This window comes from Anopheles funestus, chromosome 3RL, assembly GCF_943734845.2.
Source record: "Anopheles funestus chromosome 3RL, idAnoFuneDA-416_04, whole genome shotgun sequence".
NCBI classification, from domain to species: domain Eukaryota; kingdom Metazoa; phylum Arthropoda; class Insecta; order Diptera; family Culicidae; genus Anopheles; species Anopheles funestus.
The window spans coordinates 41,295,916-41,315,952 of NC_064599.1; the positions used below are offsets into that span (position 1 = coordinate 41,295,916).

Sequence of the window (20,037 nt, forward strand, 5' to 3'; positions counted from 1 at the left end):
GGAAGCTTGTTGGTCGTGGTCGAAAAGTTTTCGTGCGCGTTTTTTTTTTGTGTAAGTGTGTTGTGCTGTAATAAACATCGAAACGATACAATTTCGACCGGCAAAGCACAGCAGATATGATGCTACTTTAGGTGGTATTACCGAGTGTTTAGCTTGTGCTTGTCTCGCATATGGCGATTAAATGTGCAATAAAGACTACCATGCACGCCCGCTAACAGACCGGGACCTTTTGCGATGTTTGCGCTTTCTTGCCCGCACATATGCTTGACCCTCGGTCTTCATACATTGGCACTACTTTCGATTTCTTCGTCAACCATTCGTTTTTATAGCGAGCCGTACCTTAATTTTAGTGGCCCACCACAACCACGATGCGGTGTGAGATATATTTACGCACCGAGTTCGTTCGCAAGTGTAGCGAGTAATAAGCCGAATACTCACCACGAGTGTGTGAAACAAATGGACGTCCGTTAGCTACACGCAACAAGTAGCATAGGCAAGAGAGTATGTATTGGCAAACGAGCGTAGATAGTGTACACATTGGTGGAAATTGCTGTCGTCGGCGTACAGCTGCCAATGTTTTCAAACGCTTGAAAATGGTATCGCGAGAGCCAAAAACGCCCCCCTTCTTTGGGGCGAATATGGGGAAAAGCGTGGAAATGTAACGAAGCTAGCTGATTCGATCTCCCACCCCAATTGGGTGCGTACGTAGGAGTGAAACATTGAACGCGGACGCTTCCGAATCAATTCATGAACAGATCCGGGCAACCGGCGTGAACCATTATTCGAGTAATTAGCAGTTTCTCCACGCGTCTACTACAAAGCACTTTCTGCGTTTCTCTCACCTGCTGTGGCACGATAAGAAAGGCATGAAGTGTAGGAGTCGGTGCTGTCCGGTAAAGGTGCGTTTCGATTTCCACCGTCTTACCCACCAGCGCCCAAAACGCTTATCGATCGGCTTATGGGGACTTTTTATTTCTCTGCATGATCGTACCAATGTACACACCTGCAAAACGCATCGAATTTCTGTGATGATGGTCACTGTGTTCGATATATTTCGCCTTCACTTTCGATTTAGATTGTGGTGTTCGTTGTTGTCATTTTTTGTTAAACACATTTTACGGAGACAATTAAATACGGGGTGTGGAGAGAAAAATCCTGGCAATAAAAAGGGGAAAAACTATACACGATTCAGTTTCGCTTTTTAATTGTTTCGCGATCGGGGTTTTCGGTGGCTTTCTAATCACTTGGTAAATTTAAGAAAAGTGAATTAAAAAAAACTATAGATTATTCCACGTCTGTTTCGGATATTTTTTAACTGAAAGTGATTGAAAATGTAATTTTTATTTTTTTCTGTTACTTTTAAAAGCAGCATGAAATCATTCTGGTAAGAGATTTAACACTAGAACTACCGGACCAGCCATTTTGATTGGCACGCTTCCTTCCAATCACATTAATGTGTGTGGTTAGATAATTCTATTGTGATAAAAGCAGGTAGTTTTAAATATCACATCTTTAGAACGAACCTAAAAAAATAATAAGAGCTAATTAAGTTTTTAGAAATTATTTATAAAACTAATAGCAATGTAAAATGGTTAAAACGCGTGATAGTTCAAGAGACATAAACTACCTTAGGTAAAACTTTATGAAATTAACAAAACTTACATTTTTATTCTAAAGTGAATATTCATCCATTTTTTTATCACAAATTAAAATATCTATGTTATGTAGTGTCATGGCTTATTACAGGGTTTCTCAATTGAATTAAGAAGGGCAGGATACTTTTTCAAAAATTATACTGCACTTTCGTGGAATTGTGATTTTTATTCATGAGTTTGGAGCAAATTTTCTGTACTGTAAAAAATGAAAACATTTTTCATGTTGCATGTTTTGCGTTGTTTTCTTGCATAATCGATCAAGATGAATGAAATTATTAAAACGTTTTCAAAAACTAATAGGGCATTGTAACGACTATTTGAAACTGTTAACGAAGGCAATTTTACTATCTCTGTATAATTAATAGATTCAATTTTCTTCTTGCCTTAATGACCTTCTAGGTCATGCCTGTGTAGCAGATAATATCTAATCTGCTATACAGCTAGTATTAAAGTAACAGCTATTACAGAAATCAGACTTTGGTATCGGTATTTAAGAAATAGACAACACAAGTATGCAACCCAAATTTATAATGACCCACATAAAGTAAATGAGTCCAATGCAAGTAGGCTACATACATGTGCTGCGTAAGCATTGGCCACAACCATTGGAAAAGTCAACAGGTAGAACCCGGATGATTATTTAATAACACCAACTCAAAAATCAAAACTGACCCGCGCAGCGAAGCCCAAAATTGTTTACGAGGCAAAACATGTCCACACTATGACAAAAGCGTTTAAGCGCAAGAAAGTAGGTCAACCCGCGAGGCTCCGCCCAAGAACGACAAAGGCGTCAAACTTAAGCATACTTTTAGAATGATATATAATAAAGTACCGGGCCAAAGTAAGACAGACTTAATCTGGACTTGGCATAGAACGTAACCAATCTGTGTCCGTTTATTTCCAGACCATTGAGTAACGTCTCAATGTGTCCAACGTTCGTAAAGTCAGTAAGATATATCCGCGCTTCACTAATTTCCACCAAGTGATGGAACGGGAAGAAAGTCCGATGATAAGATAGGTGACAAAACAGGTAAAGTCAAAGCCTGTTACACCTGCTATTTCTGTTTTGCTTATTTTCACCCCGTATTCCGTTTGTCAGTACTTGCCATGGTGCAACGATTCCGGATTCCGTAACAGCGCTGCTACCATCAACGTCGTCAAACAACGGCTAGTACAACTATAACTAATATCAAAAATATAATACAAATGTAAGGAATTATTTAGATAAAAAAACACGTTAATTGCACAACTGAATGTTTACATAGGATTGAACTTCTCGTTTTATATCTGTCTATAAACTGTAAAACGCATTTCGACAAAAAATCATCCTTCAAAACTGTTTTGTATTAATGACGCGATTCCATTATCTCGAATGATAATTTGTATGCGGAGAGTTAAGAAAGGTTTTGGCCTTTATGAAGTAAACCCTGCCATTATCACATTTTGCAATGACGGTATAATTAACGTTCTCAAGACGTTTCCAGTGGATAATTACTTTGTTTACATGTTTACAAATCGCTAAACTTTTAATTTTACATACTTAAACTTACTAAAATACTACTATTTACTACTACTACTACTACTACTACTTATTTTATTAGTTATTTATTTAAAAGTATTATATTCAAACATTTTCTAACATTTTGGAAGGGAAAGGCATCTTTTGTGTTAAGAGAAACCACAGCAGAAATAGTCCTAATATAATGCAAAATGTTAATCCAAATTGCACCATGTTGGTGTGCAAATAATTAATATGCTCTATTTTGCTTTGTTCCTCTGGCAACGAGAAGAGCTGCATCGTTCCGAAAGCTTGTCTATCCTGTCGCACAATAACGATGCACAACAGAAGCAGCAGCACCAGCATCAGCTGCTAAACACTGAACAGCTTTCTACACAGGAAGCACAGCTGAACATGGACCCTTCGCAGACACTGATAGTAAAAATAATCATGCAATAGTTATGATTACATGTTTATCCCTTCGCCTCGAGCCGCCATCACATCCCATGCTCGGTTTGATCGGAAAACCGCTACAGAAAACCGGATCATCAAATGCCTTTTCGAATGGGAGCAGAACCGGTCCGGGGAATGGGTGGGTTATCGCTATCATGCCACCGGCAGCAATCGTGATATAGTTAGAGCCTCTCTCTGTGTGTGTGTGTGTGTTTGTGTGAATGTGGTTTCTTCTTTTCATTGATGGCTTCGATGGGGTGTTATGGCGAGCAGAGAGATCAAGGCTGCAGCAATTGGCGGATGCACGTGAAGCGAAGATGACGCGTTGCAGCGAATAATACTTTCCGTAACTCTCAGTGTTTGTTACCCAAAAGGCTTCCGTTCGCTATACTAGTAGCAGCACCACGATCATCATCATCATCATCATCTGATCTGTGTATTAGTAATGATGCGCAAAAAACATCCAAACCTCATCATTTACCTTCTTCATGGTTGAAAAAATCGAAGAAGTCTAGGCTTCTCCTCGGTTTCGGTCTTTATTTGTAATATTTTCTTTTTGGCAAACTGCACCTCAGCGACACGGATACGTACATACGTGGAGGGAATTTTGTTTTATTTGTGCGAATCTCTTCGTTTGGTTGTTGTTGTTGTTTGATGAAATCTGCAAACAATGTGAAGTGTGGGGGTTGACGTTGTCGCCATTTGGTTGAGAAATTTGCAATGTGGCCCCGACACGTTTACTCGCTCCTCTTGTCTGGTGTAGTCGAAAGAAAAGCAAAGAAGAGTGTGTTGCTGCCTGACTAGATATGTAAGCATTGGTGGTGGTGGTGGTGATAGTGGTGGTGTTTGTATGATTATTCCCCTGGAAATATGTTTTAATCATCTGCACATGTGTTGTAGCAGAATAAAAATAAAGCCAATTTTAAAGCAGTTTGTTTGAACGCTGACACTGGCAATGATGCTGTATTTTATTGCTTTAAAAGATTATTTTAATTCTACAAACTCCAAAAATATGATCAATATTTCAATTTCAATTTCAATTCATTTCAACAAGTGAAATGATTTTTATCAGACCCAATCGGTAAATGTGTAATTCAGTCGGATAAATATTTGCTGCTTCCGGCGATCGTGAGGTGCTGCAGCTTTATATCCAGCTGATGCGAATGGGATGGTAAATTATCTGGGTGCAATTATAATTAATTGCTTTATATAGATTTGTTTCGAAAGACGCAGAGATGGACATGAAACGGGGCAGTAAAACTCTTCGCGCTTACTTACAGTCCATTCAACCGTGAAGATTCGTCGACCAAATTTAAACGAGGGAAATTGATGAAACACCGTTGAAAGATGCACAAAAATGGAAAGCGATGGTGTGGGGTGGTGCAGCCGCTTTTCCTTTTTCCACCCATGGTCCATGCACCTGCAATGCAAGCTGTTTCACACGTGGACCCACCCCAAGCCGATCGTTTGCGGTGTGGTGAGTTTTGGGAAGTAGAAGATAGTAAAGAAAGAAAAGACGATGGGAGAAGCAGCTTTTGGGCCGATACGTTAAGACCACTTTTCATTTCACTGGTTGCGCCTATAAAATCCGGTTTGGATGATTTTTTTCCTTCATTTTGCAATTTCGTCGTTTATTTCCCGAAAATCAATCTTGATGTGAACATTCGGTGCCTTCGGATAGAGTAAACTGAGAAGGGTGCAACTATACACTGCATCAGTGAAAGCATGCTGGATTTATACTCGGATGAAGCAATGGATTAGCGCAACTAAGTTTGGGGTTAGTAAAAGTCTATCTTTTCCCTTTTTTTAGTCTATTTGATACTCTATTTATTGCTCAGCTAGCAATGTTTGTTGGTTTATTGTTTTTTTTTTCATTCTTATAATAATAATTTATGGTTTTTGCGAAGCAGAATAATTTTACAGTGTAAAAGGATGTTTTCTTTTAAATATATTTCATTAAACCACATCGAAAAATTTACTCGCAGAAAATACTGTTTTGCATATGGTGGGATCTGAAGGATGTCATATATTAAGAAATGGTGATTCCATTTCCTTTCCAGTGGTCTAAAAACCATCAAAAAGGAATGATATCGTACCCACTTAATTCGTTTTTTGGATTCATAACCAACAGAATATGAGACTAAAAACGAATCAGTAACTTTTCTTCTGGACAACGTAGTTGAAAAATAATGGAAATTCTACATCACCGCCTGCATAGTCCAGACTTGGCACTATTCGACTGCTACTTGTTTGGATAAATGAAAATTATCCAATCTCTTAGTTATCTGCTTGAAATAGGATTTATTTTCGTGCAGCTAATCACAATATAGAATATCCCAGTAAGTCCAAGCACGGTTTGAATGATCGAAATGAATAAAACGGGTTCCGTTTTTTAAGAAATCATTGTTTTAGATAGTTATATTTTCTGTGATATTTTACTACATGCCCGACATGACATTTCCGAGATTTATTTAATTGTATGCCACGGAGTGTACCTTTGAGCTCTAACACTGCTCATACATCACAGATCGTTTGCTAACAATTTTTGATACTTTTTCCTGTGTTTTTCAAACATTTTTAATAGAATTCACTTCCAAATATTTCCCACATTTTCCCGATAATATATTTGTTCCTAAAAATATATTTGTCAGGGCCCAAAGCTTCTCAATAACTGGATTTGTTATTTTGCCCAGAAAGATGACATTTTTTATGGAATGGAATTCACAATTTGTCAAAAAGTCACTAAAAATGTGTACTTTCTGATGGTCAATCCTTTTATTAAAAGACTATGTAAAAAATGTAAAATTAATTTTATTCAAAAAATTACGCACAACATAACAAGTTAAACTGGTAAACTTAATATCAAATTTGAATTTGTTAGCAAAGTATTTGTAGTTGCACTAAAATTATTCCCAATTAATTTTTTATTTGCTACAATTTTGTGCATAAAGCTCCTATACCGTGCATCTCTTGAACTATCTGCGCTCAAGATTAAAATAAAACAGATTAGTTGATGTAATAAGCTGTAATAAGCGGTAATAACACTAAATATGTTCATGTACATTTTGTTATGCATTTGTGCGTTTTTAAGTACAATTTTTGGACTTGGGAACATTCTACCGCCGTGAGTTCGTTTTTTGACTACTGCTAGGCTAGCGGTTTTATTCAACACTTTTCATTTTTTCAAAATTAAAAAATAGCATAACATTTTTGCAGACGATTATGTATCACAAATCTTTTTTTAAATTAACACCTTTTTAAATTATTAACTCCTTACCTTCGCTTAACCTCGATCGATCGCTTGTCAACGATAAAGATGATGCACCAACGGAAGATATTTTATTTATCACTTTTTAATTAGCGTCTCCAATAGACGCTTGAGTTTCCCTGTTAAGATTAACGATGCCAGTATTAACGTGCATACGTATATGAACATACCGATAAAATCGCAACGATCATTTGCTAATCTCAATCTCAAGTCAATGAGGAAATAAATACCACAGACAGTGCATCGCATCGCCGATGAGCTGATGATGGCCGCATTCAATCTCCGTCACATTATCGCTGCCGGGAAAGTAAGTCATGTGCGCGTTATGGTTATTGACATTATAAAAAAAGGAAGAAAAAGGCCATGTTTTATGAAACGTGTGTGCAAGTCTACTGTTTGCGTGAAGGATTGAGAAAAAGCAAGCGAAGCTAGTTTTGGATGCAGGGACAGCAATTGACATTAATCCCTCGGGTTTTTTGCTATGCGAGTTGTATGCATAATCCGCAGTTATTTCGTGTGGGAAAAAAAGTCGCGTATTGCAAATCGTCTCAGCGAGTGCGGTGAAATTGAGGGAATGCACAAGTAATCGGCGCCGTGAAGCCAAACTACACTTCGTCGTATTCTATTTAAATCCGTCCCTTAATGCCGGTGGTTAATGTAAACTTGTGTAAATATTCATCTAACCGGTCGCAATGCTACTGCAAAATGGGTTGGGTGCGAATGGTATAGGAATTGGCAAAACTAGTTAAAAGACAAACAAAAACTGTGCCACGATCGTTGTTTGTTGCCAGCATTCCTTGCAAATGAGACCCATTGTATTGTGTCCAGTCCTGGTAGCTTGTGTGGGTTTATTTTCCCGTCAACCATGCGGGTGAAAATAGAGGCCGCCATTTCACACCCAGCTTTTGATGGTGAAGTTTTTAAAATGGCACTTTACTGTCTTATGAAAACTTTTTCTTTACCATCGTTACCCCGTGTGCAATTGTTTGTCGTGTGACAGTTGATGTGTTTGCCCCTGACGCGGTTCTCTTAATGTGGTCAGTTTGACACCTTCGCTGTTCCATATACCAGCCAGCCAGCCAGCCAGCCCTTTCGGATGGCAGGAAAGCTTTGGATGATTGTGATGATGATGCTTTTTTATTGTTTTATTATATATACACCGTGTCGCGCAACAAGGTCGGTTTGCGAATGACGAAGGAATTCTTCTCATCAGTGTACCATTTTTGGAGCTTAATTTTAACCTTTCACAACACTGAATGGGTGATGTTTCTCTCTCTCTGGAGGTATTTCATTCGTTTCGTTGTTCGTATATGGGGGTTGGTTGGTAGATTAACTTTGTACACGCTGGCGAAAGGATTAGCTGGAAGAAACAACGGCAGCAAACAGCGTCCTTCCGGTGACGGCTTCGCTACAACATAATCTCCATCGGGGTTTAGACGATTGCTCTAGGAAATTCAAACGATCGTACACTTTCGTTGTACGGGTTCAAGTGTCATTCATTCGATTTATCACCTTCCCATTGATCTTATAAACACCTTTCGCTGCCAGTCCGGTTGTTGAACCGAGCCGTTTAATCGAAGGGAAAGGTTTCTTCTACCACGTTATCCGACAAATCACAGCGTCTTTAGCTAATTGGTACTCCGCACCAAGTGTACCTTGGAAAGTGGTACAAATTGGCTAGCGAAGTTAGTAGTGAGAAGTGTTAGCGGAAGTTTCGTGCTACCTCGCTTCGTAGTTCACCTTCTGTTGACTTTGAACCGAATCGAATGGAGAGCGTCAGTACACGAATGGAAAGCCAACGGCGGCTTCTATTTTGCCATCTGGTTTGCCCCCGTTGGATTGATTTGACTTCTCGCATTCCTCTAGCTGTACTTGACCACGGAATCGGGGTTTGTTATGTTGCGTCTCAAATGGTTGTAATTGAGCACTGATCGATCGAATTTCTTCCGTCGATGTGTGAAAATGGACACTTTTTGGCAGTGAATAAAAACATAAAAAGGTCAAACGTTGTACACTGTGATCATCAACCGTTATGTTGAATTTCCCTTTCATTGATCGTCATCGAGTCACGTTACGCAACACGTCTTATCTCACCACCCATTTGTCCTTGAACTGTGGTAATTTTTTCCTCACTTTGAAACGTTGCTGCTAAACGTTTTGTAACGCTTTGATCACAAAATTATTCAAATCCACTTAAGCAACAAGAAGAAAATATATAGGGAGGGATAAAAAAAAGTCCAAACAGTTCGCGCTCCGTTACGATCGCGATGTGAATGTTGCGATAGGGATAATTATGTGTATATTGTAACTTAATTTGGGTGATATGAATTTTGAAAGCCGAATTTGTTTCTATCCCACACATCAGAGGGGATAGCTGTACGATAAAACTATGCAAACGGCACAGGTATATGATTAACGGAGCGGTTAATTGTGTGATGGATCGCTTACTTACGCAGGTGCGTCGAGGCGCAAGAAAGCAACAATAACATGTTAACATTAGCCGTTGCGCTGCTGTATGATAAATCCTAAAGTGGGTAAAAATACGCATTTTTAATTTATAGTTGATGTTTTTGTGAGGGCGCTGATTTACTCAAAAGGGTGTTTTATTTACTATGAAACTTCAACTATTCTTGTTGAAATGTTCAGATGGTGTTAATTTTGATTTGTGTTTTTTTTGGCCGTCAAATAAACTTTATTGTGAAGTATTATCTGTGCAAAAGATGCATTTGTGGCTCAAATCTAATATCCATTAAAGTGTGGTGTATTTGATGGGAATGCTTGCAGGTAGTTTACTACGAGCCGCTTGATAATAATAAGACGTTGTTTTTTTTTTAAATTTCTTATATTTTTTTTATAAATTTAATCTTTTAAAATTACCTTTTATCTTTTATAAACCTAATAATTAAAGATGGGTGGCCAGTTGTGATAAACGGCGTCGGTTCCACACGACAGGACCGGATATCGGATAACTTTTTCTAGTACTTTGTAAGACTTTAGTTACACGAACGCATTTCCCAGTACGATGTAGTGATTGAGATATAGAAGAAAATTATATTCTTTGGGTGGGAATTTGGAGATCTAGGCACTACGAACCCGAGTATTAGCAGAACTATTTATAGATAGATGTTTTACGCTGTCAAAGAATGTTTAATAACAGTTTATAATGGATTGATTAAATTATAAAATAATCAACAAAACAACATGGGTAAAAAAATCGTTAGACATGAGAGAGTAAAATTTTTCCGCCATTACTCATACTCAACTCTTCTTTACTTTCGGGTGATAAAGGCGATGCTTCATGCATATCAAACCATATCAGTTTGTGCAAAATAAAAATATTGTGTTGCATCTGTTGAGCATTCCAAAAAGGATATCGACGATAGCAATACGGTAATATTGCTAAAAATGTGGCATTCAATCTTGTCATTCGTACCGAAATTTGCAGCCGCACCACACGACGGTACACAAATTCGAACCCCACCGACAGTGGCCGTGGTTGTGGGAAGGTTGTAAGTAATCCATAAGCAGTAACGGTTATTTAGTCAAAGTGGTTCCAGTCCGTTTCCTTTCGCGCGACGTGAGTGGAAACCATAATCAGTAGTAGTCGCAGCACCGGGTTGAATGCGAGATTCAATTTTCAAACCATACATTTCGGTTGCAGTAAATGGCCACACTCACACTCGCGCGAAACTTGCTACTAAACGTGTACATTGAATATCATCAATGCATTTGCCGGATAGGAATAGTGTGTAGAACCCGAATGGCCGTATGGTTTGATTTGTGACATTCGGCAAACAGCACCATTTTCCTCCCAGAGAAACAGAAAAAAACTCCCTTTGGCGGTGTCTCTATGAACCTGACGGCGTCATCACCATCATCGGCGTTTCGATTTCGGTCACGGTCTCCATAAAGAAGGGCGGCGAGACAAACATCACTAACGGAGGAAACACCGAGTGGTGAAGGTGATTGACGTAGGCAAAAGGTGAACGTTCCCAAACCCGGCCAGAACCTGACGGTGGTGTTAAGTGTTATTCGCACCTGATTCTTCGACGGCAACCAAAACCATACGGCGGTCATGCCCTGCCGGAGGGTTGTTTTGGTACATAGAAGCAATGAAACAGGGACCCCGCGGAAAGAAAATGTGGCTGAAATTCTTTCCCCTTTTCGAGTCATTTTGCTTTCGGACCGGCACTTTCCTTCTTTGCATCGTTTTTTTTTGGTGGTTCGGTGTGTTTTGGTCGGTGGCGATGTTTACATTTTACCCACATACATAACTTAACCAAGACGAAGAATTTATATATATATTTATTTTATTCCATTTTTCTGTAATTTACACCAAGGGTCGTCGGTCTCGATGGTCGTGTCGATGTGTGTGTCGGTGGATGCGGGATTGGAATTGATTAGGGTGGCAACTGGTTTCGATGTTGTGTTCCATGTGTGCCAATGCTCTAGCCCCATACCAATAACCCACTAGGCTGCACCGAGTGTCAAAGTCCTAATACAGAATCTTGGTGGGTTGTTATTGTGCCTGCACCATGGTCTCATGTATTTAAACGATGATAAACGTATGCATTCAACGTAGAACAGAAAAACCAATGCGCTTGACACGAGAGCGGCAATTAAAATGTATTTCTAAGCTGTGTTAATGATGTTGTGTTGCGAGGCCAGATAAGCGTTCGTTGAGATTAGCATCAGTAGGACATTATTGTTTCTGTTACAAACAAATTAAGTGGAACGCGATGGAATATTTTGACGAATGGAAAATGTGTACAGCGCTGGCGTAAAAGGATGTTCGGAAGATATTAACATATAGTTTAAGTTATTCTGTATATTATATAATTTTTATAATTCATAATCACCTAAATTCGAATAAAAACCCGTTAAAGAAGATCGTTAAACGTGGGGCGGCCCGGTGGTGCATGTGAAAAACGGCGCCCGTGCACACGGCAGGGACCGGGTTCAAATCCCATCCGGACCGTCTCCCCGTAGCATGGACTGACTATCCTGCTACGTGGTAAAATAAGTCTTGATACGGCCAGGCCGTTCTAACCGAGCAAAAAAAAAAAGATCGTTAAACGTATCAAACTGTACTTTAATAATTTTGGGTGTATCAGTAAGTTTCAGGCGTTTCAGAAAATACTGGACACTGGACAGAAATCTCTTGCTGAAAGCTTGAATATTTGTAACATCTCAACCGTTAGCTTATGATTTGTAGCAAATACGCATTATTTTCGTGCTTCTTATTCTTCTTAGTTATTCAAAAACGATGGTTCGAACTTTGAGGACAAAAAGCGCTTCGGTAAAGTGAAGAATTGAAGAGTTTGTTATGAGCGAATCATTGTTATTCGTATGAAGAGTATGCGGCATAACAAACCTATTTCCTGACATTAAAACCATTAAAATTCGCCATAATTGATAGAAATTAAATACCAAATGAGGATATCAATTTTCACAAAGGTATCTTCATATGGAGCGATGTGAAGTTTACTGTATCCATTGTCTATGGAATGTACCATTTTAGCGAACCGAACTACATAAGTCGTTCGAAGAGGACATTACAGCAAAATAATAATAATAATAAATAAATTAGGCTAGAAAATGAGATGAAATCCCATCCGGAACGTACTCCCGTACTCAGAATTAACTACCCTGCTAAATAAAAGTCAAATAAAAATCAAGGCAAGCCAGAAATCCTCTTGAGATACTCGTGCCACAAAAGAAGAAAAATATATTACTAAGTGTCGTAATAAAGTTTTTAAAAATTTTCGCGAAAAAAATAACAACAACAACTTGCTTTGTACACCCAATACGAGTGAGTGCTCTAATATTTTAAAAATATAATTTACACTCCTCGCTTGAGAAGAAATGTTTAAAACCAATTGTGAAAAGTTATCAACCAAACCAAGCATGTGTTGCCAGCCGGAGGTATTGCACAAAACCACCCACCTCTTACTCGACCGGCACTGGCACTGAAAGAGTGTGCAAGCTCTTTGCAGCACGTTTCCTCCTGGGCGCTGGAACGAACCATCCATCGCCACACAGAGATCGCACCATCATACAGCAAATGAAGAAATAAAATACGAACAAAATGAATGATCATTCGATGCGTGGTACTCGCTCTCCCCCGGCCAATTGCTTTATGATGCGTAACGATAGTTTGGACGCGATGGTTAATAAATTGACCCGCTTCGAACTGTGCAACCCGATCGTTTGCGTAACGTTATGAAAGCCCATTGGAACGGAAGCAAACGTGGGTTGTGGCGCTCTCCGTTATCGTCCGTTGGCACCGGTTGGCAAAATTCCGCCCCCTTTTATGTTTCCGAAAAAGTGTGGCGTTTTGCTCTTAAATACAGCCAATAATGTTTTTTTTCTATCGAACGTTATCGTTCGTGTGGTGGGTGGTTGTTGCAAAGGAGAGAGTAAACTTATAAAAAAGATACGTACAATGCGAGCAGGTGCATGTGTAAAATTGGTGTTTTGAAGCAGATAATTAATGTGTCTTTTTCCTTGCCGCTCTTTTGTTTCCCATTGCAGGACTGAAAAAATTTCTCGCCCAATACCCGGCCCTGTTCGAGATTAATGGCGACTTTGTGCACATCAACTCGTACCAATCGAGCAGCATGGACGATTCGTCCGTATCGGGCAAGCGGGACTACATCAAGGAGGCGAAAGATTACTTCAAACACAAGCTGCTACAGTATGGCAAAGGGACGGAAGTGCCGATCCGCAGTCTGCTGGGCCATCGGAGCCAAGCGTCGCCCCAGGTGCGCCACATCTCCGGTCAGCACATACGCGAGTTCACCGAGTTTCTGCTGAAACATCCGGACACCTTCCAGGTGATCGACAACGAGAACGTGGTGCTGGTCGGTTGCGAAGATGAGGAAGAAGTCCCGGCCTCGGAACGGCTTCATCTGCCCAACTCGACGATCGATACACAAGCAACCCAACAGTTGCTCGATTCGTTCGCACAGGTGATCGAGATCAAGGGCCCGATCTTGGTCGATCAGCTCTTTCACATGGTCACGTCCAACTATCCACAGGAGCAGTGGTTTCACATGTTTAAGAATCCGAGCGATCTGAAGACGTTTCTGAAGCTGTTCTCCGATTGCTTTCACATCCAGTCGAATCTAGTCACGCTGCTACAGAAACCCAAACTGTCGGATGCGCACATCCGCCAGGCGCAGGATAAGTTGAACCTTTCGAATAGCACGTTCGGGAGCAGTAGCACACACAGTAGTTATAGCATAGGAAACATGACCGGCACGTCAGCCGGCAGTCCCCAGAACAGCTTACAAACGTTCGGTGGCAGTGGTAGCATTGGGTTTGGTAGTGCGAACGGTAGCAGCAACACGAGTCGGACAGCTTCGCCCAAAAATATGATCGGAGATTTCAAGCTGAACGAACCGGTATCGGTGGGGCTGGTTGGAAGCAATGCCAGTGCGGCCAACAATGTTGCTTCGCTCGCTGCAACCATTAAGAGTGAGCCCAACAGTGGGTTTGATAGTTTGCTGATAACGAACGATTTCAAGATGGAAATCCTATGTCCACGGAACTGTCCGACAGTAACGAGCTACGGGAAGCTTTCGTTGTTACCTCCCAAAGGTAATACGAACGATACGGGTTTTAACACACTGGTATCCTCCGGTGGAAATGTGCCCGAATCACCAAACAATGGACGCGTGTTGGTGAACGATAGGATCGCTAATCACCAACAGTCACAGCAACCGACACAACAGACGGTAGGGGGTGTTCCGAATCCGAAAAATCAAACACTCAAACAGCGTATCAACAGTCTCGTGATCAAAACGCTAGCCGAGAATCTGGAGAAGGACAAACACTCGATGGGTGCGATACAGACGACGACAGCACAGCATAATGTTGGTGGTACTGTGTCGACAGGGACTGGAACGGGCACTGGTGGAAGCACGGGCGGACAGACGGGTGCGATGTCACCGACGCCACCGGCAACGGGTGGCAATCCGGTACATTCGAACAACTACTTCATCGGTGATACGTGGAAGATCAAGGTGCTGCAGAATACGCGCGTTATCTCGACGGTGAAGGAATCGCTGTTTGTCACCAATGCCATCCTAAAGTCAGCCCTCGAAGAGCAGGCGATCGTATCGTTCGACTGTGAGGGCATTAATCTCGGTGTCCGCGGGCAGATCACAATGGTGCAGCTCGGTACGACACGAGGGGAAGCGTTCATATTCGACATTACCACCTGTCCCGATATGGTGGTGGAGGGTGGGCTCAAGGAAATACTGGAATCGGAAAAGGTGATCAAGGTGATACACGACTGCCGGAACGATTCGGTCAATCTGTTCAATCAATTCCAAATCCTGCTCCGGAACGTCTTCGATACTCAGGTAAGGACGATTTGTGTGTGAATTGGTCGAAAGAGTCAGAAACAGGGCACATATTTCGTAACGCCATTTGATTCCCATTTTGCGTTCCAGTCTGCGCATGCTGTGCTGCAATTCCAGGACCAGGGCAAGCAGGTGTACAAGGTGAAGAATGTGTCCCTCAATACATTATGCGAGATGTATAATGCAACCGTTAATCCGATGAAAGACCAGCTGAAGAACGTTTATCGGCGTGACCAGAAGTACTGGGCACGAAGGCCATTGACAAGGGATATGCTACTGTACGCTGCCGGAGACGTGCTGATACTGATCAACGAGCAGCTATACCTCAACATGGCGACGTAAGTGTGATGCCGTTTGTGAGGTTAACGGCTAGGACCGTTCGATGTCCTGTATTAATTGATTTTCTTTTCGTATGAGTACAGCTCCATCAAGCCAGAGTACCGCGAACTGCTGTCGGAGCTTTGCACTGAGCAGATTTTAATGTTAATCCGCCCAGTGGATGTAAAAATGCGCAAGAAGCAGCGTAAGGTACGATCGGAGATACAGGATCTGAAGGTGAAGCTGAAATCGGCCAGCAAAAACATTGTCCTAAGCAACAGAGAAATCCGACTGTTGAGGTAACGTTACATCACTGTACTATTTGTTTGTGATTATTTTCTTACTTTAAATTCTGTGGCACTTCGTTCCATCTACAGGTACATGGATTTAACGGAAGAGGAAAAGGAAAAGTTACGGGTGTCGTACAAGGTGGCAAAGAAGCTAGATAAGCTGGAAAATTACGATCGCGACCGGTGCGATCAGAGCGATTCGGATGACGAGTGTGACGTCACTGAGCAGGACTACCAAAGCATGGATAGTGTACCGTCGGACAATTCGCTACCGGGCACGGGGACGGGTACTGCTGGTAGTGGTACATTCTCACCGAAAAATTCGGAACCGCCCAGCCTGACGGAATCGATGCAGCTAATGGACGAAATCCTTTCCAACACGACGATGGATCGGATGGCAAAGATTGACAAGCTGGAAGCGATTCTTTCTGCCGCCACACTGCTGCCAAACGATCAGGTAGTTTTTTTTTGCGGAACGATCAGGGGTGTTTTATAGCATGCACAGTTTATAATTTGCAATTTGATCTACCGGTTGGTTTTAGTCAAATAGGGGCTTGGCAGCTATATTCAGCAACAATTAAAAGCATTCGGTTGAGCATCAATTTTTCCTGGGTGTCACTGTATGTTTGGTGGGATCAATGAATTGACTGTAAACTGGATGGAAAATTTAAAATGTGTCAAAATTCATCTCAACAAGAAAACTCATGGCAAGTTGTAGAGATAGTACTTTGTAACCTGGAGAACATATAATTATTATTTCAGTACATAATTAATCCATCACAACGACATAAACCAACCGGTAGATCTAACAATGTAAGCTTTTATTAATGTTTTGCTGTTCAATCACAAAAAACTGTTGTGTACAAACCATACACATTTTTATTAGGCTAATATTTGGCAAATGGTGTATGCAGTAAGTGCTTACAATCGTTCAATAACACTGCCATCTTTTTTGGTTTTCAGCTATGAATATTATCTTTTGACTATTAGTTTAATTGCGTTTTATCAAGATTTTGTTAGAAGAAATGTGTTTAAATTTCCTGCCAGTTTCGTTAGGATCTGAATTTATGTTTTAATATTCATTAGTGATTTTTGTATTTATTTCTTCATTGCTATCTTTTCCATATTTTGCCACGTTTATTGTAATGTTTTATTGATTTGTTCTTGCTTTTCTTTATTTCATGACACCTTCTAGTCTTTTGCTGACACAATGTCCAGCTTCAATGCCAATACGATCGTAGTAACTAACGATAATATTCTACAGCCTGCAAAGGAAAAAGACGCCATTAAAGGGTAAGTGTGTGATCACCAGTCACGAACTTCCTCCTACGTAGCTAAACGTAGAAAATTTCGTCTCTATTAACATCCCTTCATTTTCGTTCCACTTTCAGCCGTGTGAGCAAACCCAGCTCAAAGATAGCGGCACGGTTGCAACACTCGATCACTCCACCGCCACCAATAGCATCGTCCGGTTACGGTGTATACCACCAACCGACGGTGCCGGTGCCACCGAAGGAAATGAAGGAAGCAGCCTGCCAGACGCTCAGCACGGGCGATATTGTGATTACGAAGATATTCTTCAAAGAGGACCAAGACAAGAAAGCTCAATCGGACAAGGCCAACACCAACACCACCACGACCGCCATGCCAGTGGCAGGCGAAATGCTCAAAAAGAATGGCACCACTGCTGGGGGTGAAATACTAATGAATGCGTCCAGCCCACAGCCACAGGCGCAAAGTGCCTGAATGAGTGAAACACGGCATCGTTAAGGAGGATGCCGCGCACTATTGTATTTGTTGCTGTCGGTTCAGAACCGATCACGATCACGTTCGAACATGATGTGGTCCTAACAAGGCGATAGTTAAGCGTACTTTGCAAGAAGTGGACCATTGCGTGTGTGTGAAGTTGAGTTAGAAGCTGATTAGAAGTCTAAGGTTGCAAGGTTTCTACGGTGACCACCCGTACACGTTTTGATAATCTAACGAAGACGAAGCAATAATTTATGTGCGTTATTTATTAGACCCTTAGCAACAAGAGGAAACGTGTGGGCCTGAACACTTTCTTCGCACGACATTCGACAACATAATGTTCTGTGTGTGTTTTTTTTTGTTTCTGGTTGCCCAGGATACATTGACTCAATCATACACCGAAAACCATATTGTGTAGTGCGTAGTAGACATATATTTTTTATTCGATATATTTATACCCACGATAACGAAATTCCCGCGAGTGAGAATGAACACAAGTAGGCTACGTTGATGTGTATGGTGAAAGGGTTGATGGTTTCCTACGTTATTTTGTTTGGAAGCAAAGCTACTACTACAACTATAATGTGTGATGAATTAAGCGCGTGTGTTGTTCAGTGTGCGTTAGATTGTTGTGCGCGCGCGAAGAAAGCGGGTTACGAACGAAAAACTAATATGAAGTGCGAAGAAAGATGAGTTTAATCCATCTGTTTGGTTGGGTTGGTTTGAAAAGCCAATTCACGTTTTTCCCGAGTGAAACCATTGTAAAGCGATATACATGGCAAATACTGGATGGTCAGATGTAGGAAAGTATGTAACCAATTTCAATCGTGATCGTATGCCAACTTTGGTAAAAAAATGGGTAGAAAATTTGATAGTTAACATACCCTTGAAACATACACAATACCCTTTATATAAACAGAGATAGACTTACAGAACTATTTAACTGAATAACATTTCAATCAAAGCAAGCGAAGGTTTGATGTTGGATGTCAGCAGCATACTCAGCAACAGCAGCAGCAGGAGCAGCAGCTACTATATATCGTTATACACACATGCGCCTCTTATGTATAGATTTGTGTACCGGATACGTTATACGCTCATTAGACAGAACAACAAAACACAAAACATAGTGAAAGCAAATGAACTGTCACTGTACTTGGCTGCTATATAAAAGTTAGATGAGTTTTTGGAATTATAAGCATTGACCAGAAGGGGAAGGAAAGGATATATATCTTTTGTAGCATATCTATTATGCATACACTAGCATAGTGTAGTGGACATATCATTTGTTTCGCGGTGATCACCTCGGTGGTTGCTTTGATTCATGGGTGAACTAACATTTATACTAACGTACCATCGGGAAGAAAGGTAAATCATTAGTAATTTTGCTACACCGTAATAAGAGTACTAATTAAGCCCGGAATTGTGGCAAGTAGTAGCAGGTATCCGATAGTTTGCTTATCGGCTTAATATATATATATATATATATATACACACACAAACACATACTTATTGTGCGAGGTGCCGACAGAAAGATAATGTTTAGCGTGAAACAATATGACGGGTTGAGTTAAGTGCTATGCGTGGTGTAGTGTTAAATGAGAGAAACTAACGAAAACAAAAAACAACCACAACAACACCCTCTAGTATTGAACTGATACCGCAAACGAAATGAAAATCGAAGCGAGATATGAATTAAAAACAGATAGAAAACAATTGAACTATGTATGTATGTAACCCGTAGTGGAAGGTATTTATACAGCAACAAAAACACAACGACAAGCAATATATGCTTTTGGCGGACAAATAATGTGAGGAAACTTTAGAACGAGACTTTCGAGGAAATTATATTACTTATATTATACATACGAAATTGATAAACCGAATTGTGGACTAATGTCGGACTATATATATATATATATGTACGGAAGCAGAAAGTTTTTGTTTGCGGAACGGACGCCGAACAGCGTTTGTGGAATGTTATAGGAACAAATAAAAAATTGTACATTTGCTAAACTATTATTTGTTTTGTGGGAATTTATTTTTGTTTTCGTTCGTAACATTGATGGGATTATATGTTTTCTTTTCGCTGGAATTTCTATCGCAATGATTTTATTTTACAAGCTCGCTAGCTAGCTCGTGTGGTTTGGCGCAGAAAGAAGTTAATTTACTTGTTTTGTTTAAAATAGTATCACTCGTACTCGTTATTGTACGTATTGAAGCAAAACTATTCCCTCATCTCTTCCCATTCTTTGAATTCCCTATTAGGTTCAAACGAAATCATTTCAAGAATTTTACCAAGAGAACATACAACTGATGAAGCTCTCTACTTTTTAGGTGAATTTTTGCATTTTGCCTCTATCATTCCGTGTGCTCTTGTTACTCAAATTATTCCAATAGGAAATTTTGTCGCAAACGAACAGGGTTTAACGCTTTG

At 40.5% G+C, this 20,037-nt stretch overlaps 1 protein-coding gene across 6 annotated transcripts in view; it reads left to right on the forward strand.

Annotated features, from left to right (window-relative positions):
- The window catches only part of LOC125771866 (uncharacterized), a 33,282-nt gene extending 13,660 nt beyond the window's left edge, over positions 1–19,622 (forward strand). For all 6 annotated transcript variants that reach the window (XM_049442977.1, XM_049442978.1, XM_049442982.1 and 3 more), the window contains exons 4-9: positions 13,409–15,243; positions 15,334–15,581; positions 15,666–15,860; positions 15,939–16,308; positions 17,047–17,144; positions 17,243–19,622. In XM_049442977.1, the coding sequence (XP_049298934.1) occupies positions 13,409–15,243; positions 15,334–15,581; positions 15,666–15,860; positions 15,939–16,308; positions 17,047–17,144; positions 17,243–17,597 (3,101 nt within the window). In that variant the 3' untranslated portion in view covers positions 17,598–19,622. The remainder of the gene's footprint in view (positions 1–13,408; positions 15,244–15,333; positions 15,582–15,665; positions 15,861–15,938; positions 16,309–17,046; positions 17,145–17,242) is intronic.
- Positions 19,623–20,037: the final 415 nt, after the last annotated feature.